Raw genomic sequence first — 13,801 nt, 5'->3', positions numbered from 1 at the left:
TCAGCCCCAAAGTTCCAATCGCACGGTCCTGGACAAGCAGATCCCCAGCTCCAGCCGTTAGAAGAGATACAGCACATGCGGCTGCAAAGTGACCGGCCATGCAGCAAATTTAAAGAGACCGTGCGTGAAAAAAATTAGAGGGAACATTGCATAAACATAAACATTGCATAAACATAAATTCAGGTAGTAGTCAGATGCTATCTTACATATACAACATGTATTTGATACTGCTTAGAGATTAATCAAAGATAAAAGTTAAAAATGTTATGGTATCTTCTGATCTCTGTAAATCAGTGCTGTGAAATGTCCCCTCTTTAGAGTCTGTGTCAGCATCAATTTCCCTCCTCAGTCATCCTTATGTCCCTTTGCAAAGATTACTAATGCCGTCCCAATTGATGCCAGATGAGAACTCCCCTGCAGTTGTATTCTGGATACCGGGAGAGGAAAGATGCAACGGTCACTTTCTTCGGTAAAAGATTTGTGGAGATGAACAGCTATAACTCCACTCTAAAATGTATAGGGCATATTCGAGTATACAGTGCATTCTGAAGACGGGCATCTGCCATTGGGGCCCACAATTACGGAATGGATCCTTTTGCGAGTTATTAATTTGAATGAAATATTACTATGTTTTTTCCTTGGCTGCAGTTTGGGTCTGTCTCTGACCCATTGGAAGTGAACGTGGATAGACGAATGTGCAGCTCGAGCTCATGTGCACCGGGCCCGATAGAATGATTTGGTGAGCCGGAATAACCTGTGGGCCGTATTTTGCTCACCACTGATCTAGATAGTGGAGAGGCTTTGAGGGGTTAGGAGGTGAGCCACTCATCACAGAGTACCCAGCCTCTGTCCTGCTCTTGTAGCCACAGTGTTGATGTGGAGAGTCCAGTTTAGCTCCTGGTCAATGTTGATCCCCAAGATGTCAATGGGAGCTCGCCAATAGTGAAAGCCTGGGCTTTCTCTTGTTCAAATTGATTGGTACCTGGCACATGGTGAGATTGTTAGCTGGCATTCATCAGCTCAGGCCTAGATGTTATCCAGGTCCTGCTGTAGGCTAGCAAGGGGTGCTTCATTATCAGAAGAGTTGTGAATGGAGCCATACACTCTGGAATTTTCAGCAAACAATCCCATTCCTGACATTTATTTTATGATGCTGGTTGGTTGATAGTACTTAATTTTTTTTTAGTAACATTGTAATCAGTCCAGTAACGATGATGCATGCTAATTAATAAGCATCCAGTTAATGACATCAATTTATACATTTATTTTCCACTATATTTAAAATAAACACATTTTTCCTTCAAGTTATATGCCTGTATTCAAGGTGTCCTCCTCATTTATGAAGACTGGAGACATGGCTGTCCATGCTTGGTTATCTCCCTTGAGGTATCCTTGAGCACTGTGAAAGGAGTCCCCCCCTTTCCATTAGATGACCATTTCCAAGCTTTGCACAAGTAAAAGGAATTTTCAAACATTTCTGTTAACTAAGCACTGTGGCTCATAGCCTCTCCCTGTATTATTTCAGTGTCTCATCTTGTGTGTTTATCCATTAAGCCATTCAAACCAAACGGTTGCACCACATTTGATTCCTGATTTGTGCTGAGTTAGCAGATCTTAGCTGGAGCAATAGTGGTACATGTCTCTGTCTTGGAGAGAGAAACAATTGGGCAGTGTTCTTTCTGATTCCGCTGCAATGATCCCCATGGGAAAGCATAGTAGAGGATGGGCACTTTCCTACAGGAAGGGAGGGACAATCAGTTACCTCAGACTAGTCTCACATGTATCAATCTCTGATTTCTGAACAGCATTTCTAGTGAACTTAAGCATGTAGGTTAAAGAAAAGGAGAAAGAGGAGAAAACGACTTTTCTTTCAAAAAGTCAAAAAAATGATAGTTGGAATAAAGATGTATTCTTTACAGCGTAGTTGTGCTGTAAATTTAGCCGTTTTTGTTCTCCTACAATATTCGACTAAAAGATTACAAGCAACCCAGTGCATTATTGACACATTGTGCCACAATGTAGTATGTTGAAACCCTCGCCCATGCCTTTGTTGCCTCTAGACTTGACTATTCCAATGCACTTCTGGCTGGCCTCCCACATTCTACCCTACGTAAAATAGAGATAATTCAAAACTTGGCTGCCCGTGTCCTAACTCGCACCAAGTCCCGCTCACGCATCACTCCTGTGCTCGCTGACCTACATTGGCTTCCGGTTAAGCAACGCCTCGATTTCAAATTCTCATCCTTATTTTCAAATCCCTCCGTGGCCTCGCCCCTCCCTATCTCTGTAATCTCCTCCAGCCTCAGAACCACCCGAGATGTCTGCACTCCTCTAATTCTGTCCTCTTGAGCATCCCTGATTATAATCACTTAACCATTGGTGGCCATACCTTCTGTTGCCTAGGAACTCCCTGTCTAAACCTCTCCGGCACTCTATCTCTCTTTCCTTCTTCAAGACGGTCCTTAAAACATACCTCTTTGACCAAGCTTTTGGTCACGTGTGCTAATTTCTACTTATACAGCTCGGTGTCAAATTTTAAATCTCATAATACACCTGTGAAGCACCTTGGTACGTTTCACTACGTTAAAGGCACTATATAAAAACAACTTGTTGTTGTTATGTATGTTTGTACTTGTGTTTCTCAATATGGTGATTTTCCCAGCCTAAGCTATGCTTTTGAGGGAAGGGCATATACAAGATATTCCCAAACTGTTTGGTAAAATCTGAGGCAACTCATACTAATCTCCCCTCCCAGTATAAGGCTGAAAATAGCGCCAATAGAGTCCTTGAAACACGACATCCTGTCAGCTTAGTGTGTGGTGGTGCTGGGAGGAAGAAAAACAGGGAAAAAAATAAAACTTCCATTTACAACAGCCATAACTAGTAAGTCATGCAACTTGGCTTTAATAACTCAGGAAGTTGATCAGGAAACACTAAAATATGGCCCTGTGTCACAACAAGGTCACGAGCTGCATAGAGTAATGGATACTTTAAATCAGGAATGTCTAACCTGCAGCTGGCAATCCTGGCAACTCTTATCTCATTTGTCCTTGTATTTCTTATCCTCTGGTATGTCTTATTTGAATTTCATGGGCCTAGAAGTTTGGAAAGATAAAATTCTTTCAGAAAATTATATTTTGGGATACACTATATGAGTAATTTGAGAATGACATGTGGTAAGTGTAGCATGCTTAGGAGGAACAGGTGACTTTGGACCTATGGTTCCCAAAGCTTCCCACCACTGGGGTTTTCCTTGTGTCATGTCTGAGTCTGTTGTAGACTAATTGATAGAGATTGATTGCTCTGATTATTTAACAACTCCATTATCATTGCATCATGTGACTACCAGGATGGTAGACGATGAACTCGATGAACCGTGGTCCTTCTTCGTCTGGCAATTTCTATGTTTCTATGTTAGGGCTGTTTTTAGCTCTGTTGCCTCATTTGTTAGTATAAGCAACTTAAGATGTATCCTAATAATAGGAACATGGATTTTAACTGTATATTTAACCCTCAATGTTCCATGGTACACATCTATGAAGACCCAGGATTGGGCACCCTCCTCCTTTAAAGTGTCTTCAAAGTTAGCGTTTTAGTAAATATTGATATTTCTGTCTGTACCTTCTACCATACTTCAATCAGTGAACAAGCATATCCTGGTCAAAAGAACAATTTTCTTGGTTTATTATGGGGTTGAACCCTTTAAGAGGCTTTGCTCTCGGTATCTTAACAGAAAATTTATACTAGTTATTATTATTATTCCCTTGAGCTAGAATACCGTCTGTGATTACCTGGAAAGCCATGATGCATATAGAAACTAATTGCCTGCCAATGTAGGTTAGCTGATAATGAACAGGAACTAGGACAGACTATTGCCTGATAATGTTACACAACAGGAACTATTGCCTATAGGGGTTGCTAACCCTCTAGGATTGTCCTGGAGTCTCCAAGAATTAAAAATTAATGTCCAAGACCCTGCAGCGAGCAACAACAGGCAAAAATTAATAGGGGCGATTAAAACATTTTAGTGTTACCTTATCTCCAAATGCTTACACTCTATGGGGGCGAATTTGCCCATCGCTACAAACGGGGCGGATAATTTAAATGAACTGATTATTTTGCGGTGGAATCCTTAGGGCAGAGAATAGAGGGATTTTGCCCTCTTTTTGTGTGTGATTTCGTCAGGGCGGAGCCTCCATAGAAGTGGGTTGGGAACGGGGCGGAAGGCGAGCGGTGTCATCAGCGCCACGCTGAGCACATCAGCGCGACACTGATGACATCAGCAACATCCCTCCCCTTCAGTTAAAGGGAGGGCTTTGCAGCCACTTTAGTGGCGCCCACTAGGCCACCAAGGAGGGCTTCGGCAGGGCCAGTGGGCCCCAAAAGGGATTGCCCGGCTACCTGTTGGCGGCCGGCCGAACCTGTGGCTGCCATTGTCGGACCGACTTCACAGTCGGCCGACAATTAAAATAAAATGGTGGCCACGGCGGAGCGCCCTCCCCTTTAAGGGCGGACGTGCTGCCCAGCCACTGGAAACTTCCCACCGGGAAAAGTTGTTGGGGGCACTGACTGGCGGGGGCACCAACTGGCGGCCGCTCCGTTCCTGTGGGACAATTTCCCTCGCGTGGTGGAAAGGAGTTGCCGCCGGGTGGTAAAGGAATGGCACGTGCCCAACGAGGCGGGCTCACTGGGTGGAAACCCGTTTCCACCGTCCCCGACCCAGGGGATCGGCCCATACAGTATTATTCTTTCTTGACCTTCAACACATTGCCTTACCAAGCGCAATGTGGGTCTGCACGCCCGAACAATTTTCCTGTCCTTCTGTTCCAGTGATTTGCCCCTTCCTGATAATCTTCTCTTCGGTGTGCCATTTTTTGTTACTTCCTGATATTTATACTCCTCTTCCTTCCATCTCAGGAAGAGTAATTTTTCTGACAATCAATTCTTTCTACAGACTTCTTCCAATTTATGCTTATTCAGGAGAGAAGACTTTTCCAAGTTAGAGTCTGAAGTCCAGTAATGGAATTAAGTTAGCTTGTAGTCAGTTTGGAGCACAGGAGAGCTAGTGTCCAGGTTCGAGGACACTTATGGAGAGGGAATGACCCTGGAGTTATTCAAGGGGCAGAGTATCAGTGGGCACATTGCTGGAGATTGTTTTCACTGAACAGAGAGTCAGGAGGAGCGGAGAGTCTACCTTAAGCCAGTAGAGGTTATTCCAGAGGTCCAGTGGTGCACAAGTGGCCTCGAGTGTTAGTAGGTATACCAACATAGGACTGAGAAGCAATGCGAGTGAAACCAAAGGATCTGTAATAGTGTGATGTCTAGGGAGCCAGGGGAGGGTGAAAGGTAAATTCACAGGTTCAGTGCAGATAATGGAGCTGGTCTGGGGAATGACTAGAGAGGTGAGGAGCACAGAAGATCGGGAGCAGCAGTTGGAGAAGTCAGTCCAACCTAGTGACAGGAGTTCTGAAGGATGTGTGGAGGCAGCGGGAAGCAAATAGAAAGCAGCAAAGTAGGCATCATTCAGGAGATCACCACAACCTCAGCCTGTCTTATCTCTGTAATCTATCTCAGCCTGTGCCCTGCCAGGCATCCGTCCTCTCTCTGCTCAACAATTGGTGGCACAGCCTTCTGCTACCTTAATCCTACTCTCTGGAACTCATTCCTTGCTACTTATCTCTCCACTTGCTCAAAATCTGTTTTTTGGCCACACTTTGAAATGCCTTGCATGTTAAAAATTAAAGATGCCATATAAATGAAAGTTTTTTTTCAATTGGGAAGTTCTGGCTACTGAAGGGTGACAGAGGAGTAGTGCAAATCTACTTTAGGGTTAGGATGTGATTCTGGGGAAGAAGTGGTGGTAGCTATAATACTGAAAGGAGCTTGTTTGGGGTCATGCTGTAAAATTACTAGATTTGGCTCACTGATAATCTTTACAAATGCATTAAAAGGAGTATATATTAGATTGAAATCATGTTAACCTTAATAGTGTTAGCAAAGATGATGGTAGCAATATCACCACTATATCCAACAGTAAATGTGTTTCTAATATACAAGTTAAATGTTTACATTCAGAATAAGCACAGGAAATTGAAGGATGATTTAGTGTCAATAAAATGAATGCGGTACATGATAGGTGCTTTAACATGTTTCTAACATGTTCTTTTTTCCTTTTGTGCATGTATTTTTTAATTTTGGTCAGGAGGGGTTTATCATGGCTGAATTATGACTACTTTTTGCTTCTTTTTCATAGCTGCAGCAATGAAAGTCACAGGCCTGGATGAAGTAAATCTCCCCTGTGCCTTGATATCACCCCTTCTGCCATCAGTTGTGGTAAAGAATGAGGAAACAATTCCAATGGATGTGGTATCGAATCAGACACCATCTACAGTCTTTAAAGTACTATTTTTATTTCAACAGGCAGAAATAGAATAGTTAAAAAAATACTTTATTGAACAAAAAAAGCTAAATGGTTCTTTTACATCCCTGTTGTATATAATGTCTTGTTCTGGAAGCATATCTCTGTTCTCTCTTCCTCAGTCATTAGTAGCAGCTTCTATGTTACTCATTTCTTCACTGTTAATTTTGTCGTCTTGTGTATGTTCATGTTATGATTTGTACAATCTTCAGTAACTTTCATGTCATGTGTTTTTCTAAGCTTTTGATTTTTATGTAGCTATCAACATTAGCTTCAAATTCTGGAAATGCGTTATTATTTTTGTATCAATATCTGTCATTGTGAGGTTAAAATGCTCAACTAGTCCTTTGTCCTTAGCGTTATTGGTTAATGTTGGCATCTGGTTTTGCTGAGTATACATTTTGCCTTCTGACATGATACAATTACCACCAGTTACAGTGTGTTCCAAACTATCAATATAAAAAATAGGAGCAGGAGTAAGCTATTCAACCCCTCAAGCCTGCTATGCCATTCAGTAAGATTATGGTACATCTTCTACCTCATCTCCACTTTCCTGCACAATCCCCATTTCCCTTGATTCCCTTAATATCCAAAAATCTATCGATCTCTGTCTTGAATATACTCAACGACTGAGCATCCACAGCTCTCTGGGGTAGAGAATTAAAAAGATTCACAATCCTTTGAGTGAAGAAATTTCTCCTCATCTCAGTCCTAAATGGCCAACAATCTGAGACTGTGACCACTAGTTCTCGACCCCCCAGCCAGGGGAAACATCCACCCAGCATCTACCCTGTCAAGTCCTAAAAGAATTTTATATGTTTCAATGAGATCACCTCTCATTCTTCTAAATTCTCGGGAATATAGGCCTAGTCTCCTCAATCTCTCCTCATAGGACAATTCTCCCAGACCAGGAATCAGTGTAGTAAACCTTTGTTCCACTCCCTCAAAAGGCAAGTATATCCTTCCTTAGGTAAGGAGACCAAAACGGTGCACAATACACCAGGTGTGGTCTCGCGCAGGCCCTATATAATTGCAGTAAAACTTACTTTCTGACCTAGCTTTGTATCGTCAGCAAACTTGGATACATTACATGGGATATACAGCCCAGAAACAGGCCATTCGGCTAAACTAGTCCCTGCTGGCACTTATGCTCCACTCGAGCCTCCTCCCATCTTTCCTCATCTAAATCTATCAGCATAACCCTCTATTCCCTTCTCGCTCATATGCTTGTCTAGCCTTCCCTTAAATGCATCTATACTATTCACTTCAACTACTCCCTGTGGTAGCAAGTTCCACATTCTCACCTCTCTTTGGGTAAATAAGTTTCTTCTGAATTCCCTATTGGATTTCTTGGTGACTATCTTAATTGATGGCCTCTAGTTATGCTCTTCCCCACAAGTGGAAACATTCTGTATCCACTCTTATCAAAACCTTTCATAATTTTAAAGACATCTATTAGGTCATCCCTCAGCCTTTTTTCAAGAGAAAAGTGACCCACCCTGTTAATCCTTTCCTGATATGTATACCTTCGCATTTCTGGTATCACCGAGATCTCTTTGTTCCTCTACCCCACTTTAAATTGTGACCTCCCTATTCTTCCTATCAAAATGTAATACCTCACATTTATCTGTGTTGAACTTCATTTACCAATTATATGCCCATTCTGCAAGTTTATTAATGTCCTCCTGTAATTTGTTGCAGTCCTCCTCAGTATTGACTATCCCCCCCCCAATTTGGTGTCATCCGCAAATTTAGAAACCCTGTTTTTGATTCCAAAGTCTAAATCATAAATATAAATTGTGAACAACTGTGGTCGCAGCACTGATCCTAGTGGAACACCACTACTCACCTTCTGACACCTTTTGCCCGTATTCTCTGTTTCTGTCTTGAAGCTAGCTAGCTAGCCATTCTGCTACTTGTCCCCTGACTCCGCATTCTCTGACCTCGTTCATCAGTCTATTATAGGGTACCTTATCGAAGGCCTTTTGAAAATCTAGATAAATTATATCTACTGCATTACCATTGTCTACTCTTTGTTACCTCTTCAAAAAATTCAATGAGATTAGTCAAGTAAGACTTTCACTTTTAATTCCATGCTGACTATTCATTATATTTTTGGTTTCTAAATATTCTTCTATTTTCTCCTTTAGTATTACACTCCATCCTGTCATCTAAGTCATTGATATAGATTGTAAATAGCTGAGGACCAAGTACTGATCCCTGCAGTACCCCATTAGTTACAGCCTGCCAACCCAAAAATGACACGTTTATTCCTACTCTGTTTCTGTCCGTTAACCAGTCCTCAATCTATTACTCCGAATCCCATGAGCCCCAATTTTGTCTAGCTACCTCTTGATCACTAACCAGACCTGTACCACTACCTAAGCTAAAGGGGTGTGACTGCCTTCTGCATTAAAATGTCCAGATAACACACTCCTTCCGTGATGCCCCGCAATGTCTGCATCTCGAACTCCAGCTCAACAACTCTGAGCTGATCTTCCTCAAGATGCAGACACTTACTACAGATGTGGTTTTCTGGGATTGCGATGCTCTCCACAAACTCCCACATGCTGCAGTTGTGGCACACCACTGCCATCTCTATATAACCTTGCTTTATTTATTTAATTAATTAAAGTTTATGTATTTAATTAACTTAGCTTCTAACTTAGTCTTTTTAACTAATTACTTGATCTAGTTTAAATTATAGGTGGATTAAATTAAATATTTACCTGTAACACAAAGCACTACAAGTATGGAGGCAAAAAGCAGCACCTCCTTCCCCGTCTACACTGAATTTGCACACTCCAAATTCCCAACTTTTATACTCTGCTTAGATGCACTCCGTTTAAGACCACTGATTGCTTTTATACACCTTTGAGCCATACCCAAATTACAAGTGCTGACTCAGGTTCCTGCTCACAGTAATTAGTGCCTAATCAGGCAAACACATACAGTTGATTGACAGTTAACTACCACTAACAGATAGTTTCCGTCAACTGTTGCTTACTTGCAGTTTATTTTACAGTTTTTAAAGTCCTACGTTAAATTCAAAATGTTAAGCTAAATTTCAATTTGACACTATACTTACCAGAAACTTCTACTCTCTCCAAATTCCCAACTTTTACACTATGTTTAGGTGCAATCTGTTTAAGACCACACTGCGTCAGCAGCTATTGTTTACTTTGTTCCATACCCAAGTTACTGGTTAAACGCTAGAAGAGTTTAAAATATGAAGATCTTTTCATTATTTTTTTACATTACCGGTAGTGTAAAAAGTGTATGGCATGGTTATCATCTTAATATCGCTTTGAATTAGTTTCTTGTTTTTTTTCCATTAAGACTCAAGAGATGGGAGTAGGACTGCAATCTTTAGAAATCTCTTCAAACATCACAGCAAGGGCTCCATTCCCTGCATCAGTGTCTCATCAAGGGGGTGACAGTGAGCAGCTCCAGCAAATTCAACCAAATGTGTTTCCAAACACAGATGATCTGGCTACAGTACAGAAACAAGACATTCAGCCGTGTACCTTTCAAGCATCCAAATGTACCAGCCAGCTCCAAAATAATGAAGGTTTGCTTCAGCAACCAACCCAGTTTCACAGTGCTAGCATATTGCTGGATTCCAGGGAGGTACAACCAAGAGAAATGTTGCAGTCTGGTGTAGCCAAGATATCCTTGTCCCAAATGCCTGAGTCTGCGCTGCAGCAGAAGCAGCAGCAGAAGCAACAACAGCAGCAGAAGCAGCAGCAACAATCGCAGACCCAGGCACTGCAGGAGCATTCACCCAATATATTCCAACCAAGCAGTAATGTATCACAGTTGCAGAATGCTTTGCACTCTATGCAACCAGGAAACTTTCAAACAAGTGCCGACAATGGCAGAAGTGGCAATGTTAGTCTTGTTCAACAGGCTTTGGAGGCTACTCAGCAGCAGTTGACCTCCGTCTTATTTACTGGATCTGGCCCTTCAGAGACGATGCAACAACCTGTGGAACAGGTGCAAGACCAGATGAATGCAGGGCTGTTCCACCAAGTAAATACTATGCAGAGCAACCTTACTCAAAGTCTGTTCTCAAGTTCAGACAACTCATCGCTCCCTAGATCTGACAGTATTCTCTCTGGACCTGAGAATTCATTGTCAAATCAACAAGTGTTAGAATCCTCGACGGGCATGTTGATGGGAATGCAACAGAACATTTGTCCTGGATCAGGGCAACTCCAGTCAGACTTGTATCAATCCTCTAAAGTAATGAGTGTCCGAGGTTCTTTAAATGGAAGCCTCCAACAACCTGATATTTTTCAGCAAACCACTCATCATATGTCTAGTCTGCAGTCCAATGATGGAAACCAACATCAGATATCCCACGGTGGATTGTTTTCACCTGCTACATCTGTTGCAGGAAATGAAAACACAGGGAATCCTCAGCAGCAAACTTCTTCCCCAAGTGTCTTTCAGTGCTCTAACGCTATGGTTACTGTGGAAGAGACCTCAGTGCAATCGAACCAGAGACAAACGGATATGTTTGAGTCTATTGTGCAGATGCAGCAGAGTGGAGACAATCAGCCTCAGGTAACTTTGTTTTCTAATACAGATGGGATGATGCATGTCAAAGCTGGTGGGTCTTCACAGCAAACTGGGATTTTTCAGCAGAGTGGGGAAATGATGTCAATGCAACCTGGAAACTTCTTACAGCAATCTCATCCATCATCGGAACTGTTCCATCAACAAAATTCCTTAAATCAAGTTCAAAGTGCAACTCGTTCACAAGAATCACAGTCTGGACTTTTTCACTGCCCAAACACTGTCCTACAACATCAGAACACAACTGCTTCCCAGGATCAAGTACAGTCAGCATTGTTTCATTCTCAGAACTCATTGGCAGTTCTTCAAGGCTCCTCAATTGCCCAAGACCAGCAACAAAGCACTCTTTTTCTTTCTCCAAACTCCTTGCCTTCACTTCAAAATAACAACATGTCACAAGAAAAGCAACGGATCAGCTTTTATTCACCACAGAGCTCGATTCCAACACTCCAGAGTTCAGGAAATCCTGAGCAGCAATCTGTGAATGTCTTTCAGACCCAGGCACAAATGTCTCAGATTCAGAATACCATGATTTCTCAAGAACAGCAACATCAACAACAGCAGCAGAGTCTTTTCCAACATCAGGTCACTTTGGCCTCTTCATCGGCTAACACAACTCCGCAAAATCAACAAGCATCAATCTTTCAGAACCAACACTCAATAGCTACACTTCACAACAGCCCTTCACCTCAAGACCAACCTCAAAATGTTCTTTTTAACTCTCAAAATACAATTTCTCCAATAAATAACAGCATGACTTCCCAGGAACAACAACAACAACAACAGAACATCCTTTTCAACTCTCAGAATACCATGTCTTCAATGAATACAAATTTGGCTTCCCAGGAGCAGCAGAACCAAACTCTTTTTCATACTCAGCCTAATATGGTGTCAGTTAATCAAGAACAGCAGTCATCCATGCAATTCCAAAATCAGACTGCAGTTTCTTCACTTCAAAGTAATGGGGCGCCTCAGGGAGACCAGCAACAGTCATCAGTTTTTCATGGCCAACCTCAAATGCAGTTGGTTCAAAGTTCAGGAGGTTCCCAAGATCAACAGGTCACGCTGTTCATTTCTCAAGCTTCAATGTCTGTATTACAGAACAATATGAATCAACAAGAGATGCAGCAGTCCACTATTTTTAATCCTCAAAATAATGTGCCTGTCCTTCAGACCAACACATCTGTATCGGGTCAGCAACAAAGTACACTTTTTCACCCACAAGGAAGTATGAATCAACTTCAGAGTGCATCTGCATCAGCTCAACAACCAACTGGCTTGTACTTGTTTGGAATTCAAAATGGTAAGTGTAACTTAAGGATAAACAACTTGATTGATTGAGTGAAGACTTTTTTTTTGTTTGTCTGCCTAATTTTAATTTAAAAATGTTTATTTTGTTCCCCAAAATGTTATTGTATACTAATGTGACTGGTTTCAAAAGATAAAACTCAGGAAACTTTTTAAACCTGTTTTTAAAAATGTTTTCCCTTCCTCTCCTGAAGGCACTGACTCTTGCTGAGGTATAGTACTCCAGGTGCTGGATACCCTCCGGTAGCTCTTCCAAGTGGCCATTCTTCATGTGGGAGTGAGCATCAGCAGGCTATTTGTGGATGGTATCACAACCAAGCTCGATCTGTTCTTACACAACATCCATGCCTTCACACACTCCCAACAGGGAAGTCTTGGCTGATTTCTTCCCCCACGTCCCAGTTGCTGCCCTGGCTAACTCAGCACAGAGTTGAACCTGGGACCTTCTGGTCTGTATGGTTTAATATTTCCACCAATGGTGTAAAACCCATTGTTTAGTCAACAGGATATTAGTTGCACACTTTAAAATTGGACCATAATCCAGTCATATTTCTGTAACACTCTCAGGTATTTTGAAATACATTTCTGCACTGTTAAGAACAGCGTTCAAGAAATATTGAATAGAACCCTGACTGAAAGAGATGACATCAGTCGACTTAAATCAATGGGTATCTTGGGTTAAACTTGGACGTGGATAAGAAATTGGCTGAAATCAGGGAAGCAACAATTATGAGTTAGGGAACAATCACAAGATGGTGAAATATACCAAAGAGTGGAGTGCCAGTATTGTTTCTGATCTACCTAACTGAACTTGATTCAGAAAGTCAATGGGAGTTGGTCAAACTTGCAGATCTTGGCTTGTACAGATACATCATTATCTTCTTGTTTTTATACTCAATTCTTTCATTTTTCAATGCTTTTCCCATCTGCATTCCTACGTATGCAGCCTGGAAATTTTCCATACAAATGTGATCAATGTAAAAATACTATGTAGATGTGCAGCAATCAGAAGATTACTGAAATAGAAATAATTTCTCAAAACACCTACTGGACATCCATTGGGCTGATTTGACCCACATTATGAGCTGTAGTTTGCAGCAAAATGTTTGGAAGACAGCATTGCCTATCCTAGGCAACATTTCCTTCCAATTAGGAAGCTCAGCAAGGATTTAACTTCCCTGTTTTGGTCACTATGAACCATTATCCAGATAGAGACCATATGGATACTGTTTCCTCTGGTTGCAGTCAGTGACGACGAGGTTATCAATTTAAATTTGTCACTAAGAGTGAAGAAGGGAGTTTAAAAGGAATTTATTTATGTAGAGAATGGAATGTTTTACCATAGGAGTAGTTGAGGCAGAGACCTTTGCATATTTTAAGAGAAAATTGGATAAATATTTGAAGCAGAGGAATATAGAGAGCAGTGAGATTAAATGTGGTTTGCTCTAGCAGAAAGCTGGCACAGACATGACTGGTGATTGGTGACTGGACTCC

The 13,801-nt window shown here is 41.6% G+C and overlaps 1 protein-coding gene across 3 annotated transcripts in view; it reads left to right on the top strand.

The window, feature by feature from the left end:
* The window catches only part of nfat5b (nuclear factor of activated T cells 5b), a 218,769-nt gene that overhangs the window by 187,442 nt on the left and 17,526 nt on the right, over positions 1 to 13,801 (top strand). For all 3 annotated transcript variants that reach the window (XM_070898205.1, XM_070898206.1, XM_070898207.1), the window contains 2 exons: positions 6,254 to 6,399; positions 9,758 to 12,302. In XM_070898205.1, coding sequence (XP_070754306.1) covers positions 6,254 to 6,399; positions 9,758 to 12,302 — 2,691 coding nt within the window. The remainder of the gene's footprint in view (positions 1 to 6,253; positions 6,400 to 9,757; positions 12,303 to 13,801) is intronic.

This window comes from Pristiophorus japonicus, chromosome 13 (genome assembly GCF_044704955.1).
Source record: "Pristiophorus japonicus isolate sPriJap1 chromosome 13, sPriJap1.hap1, whole genome shotgun sequence".
Taxonomy (NCBI): domain Eukaryota; kingdom Metazoa; phylum Chordata; class Chondrichthyes; family Pristiophoridae; genus Pristiophorus; species Pristiophorus japonicus.
The sequence above is the reverse complement of the archived record's forward strand: the minus strand, read 5'-3'. Positions and strand labels throughout refer to the sequence as shown.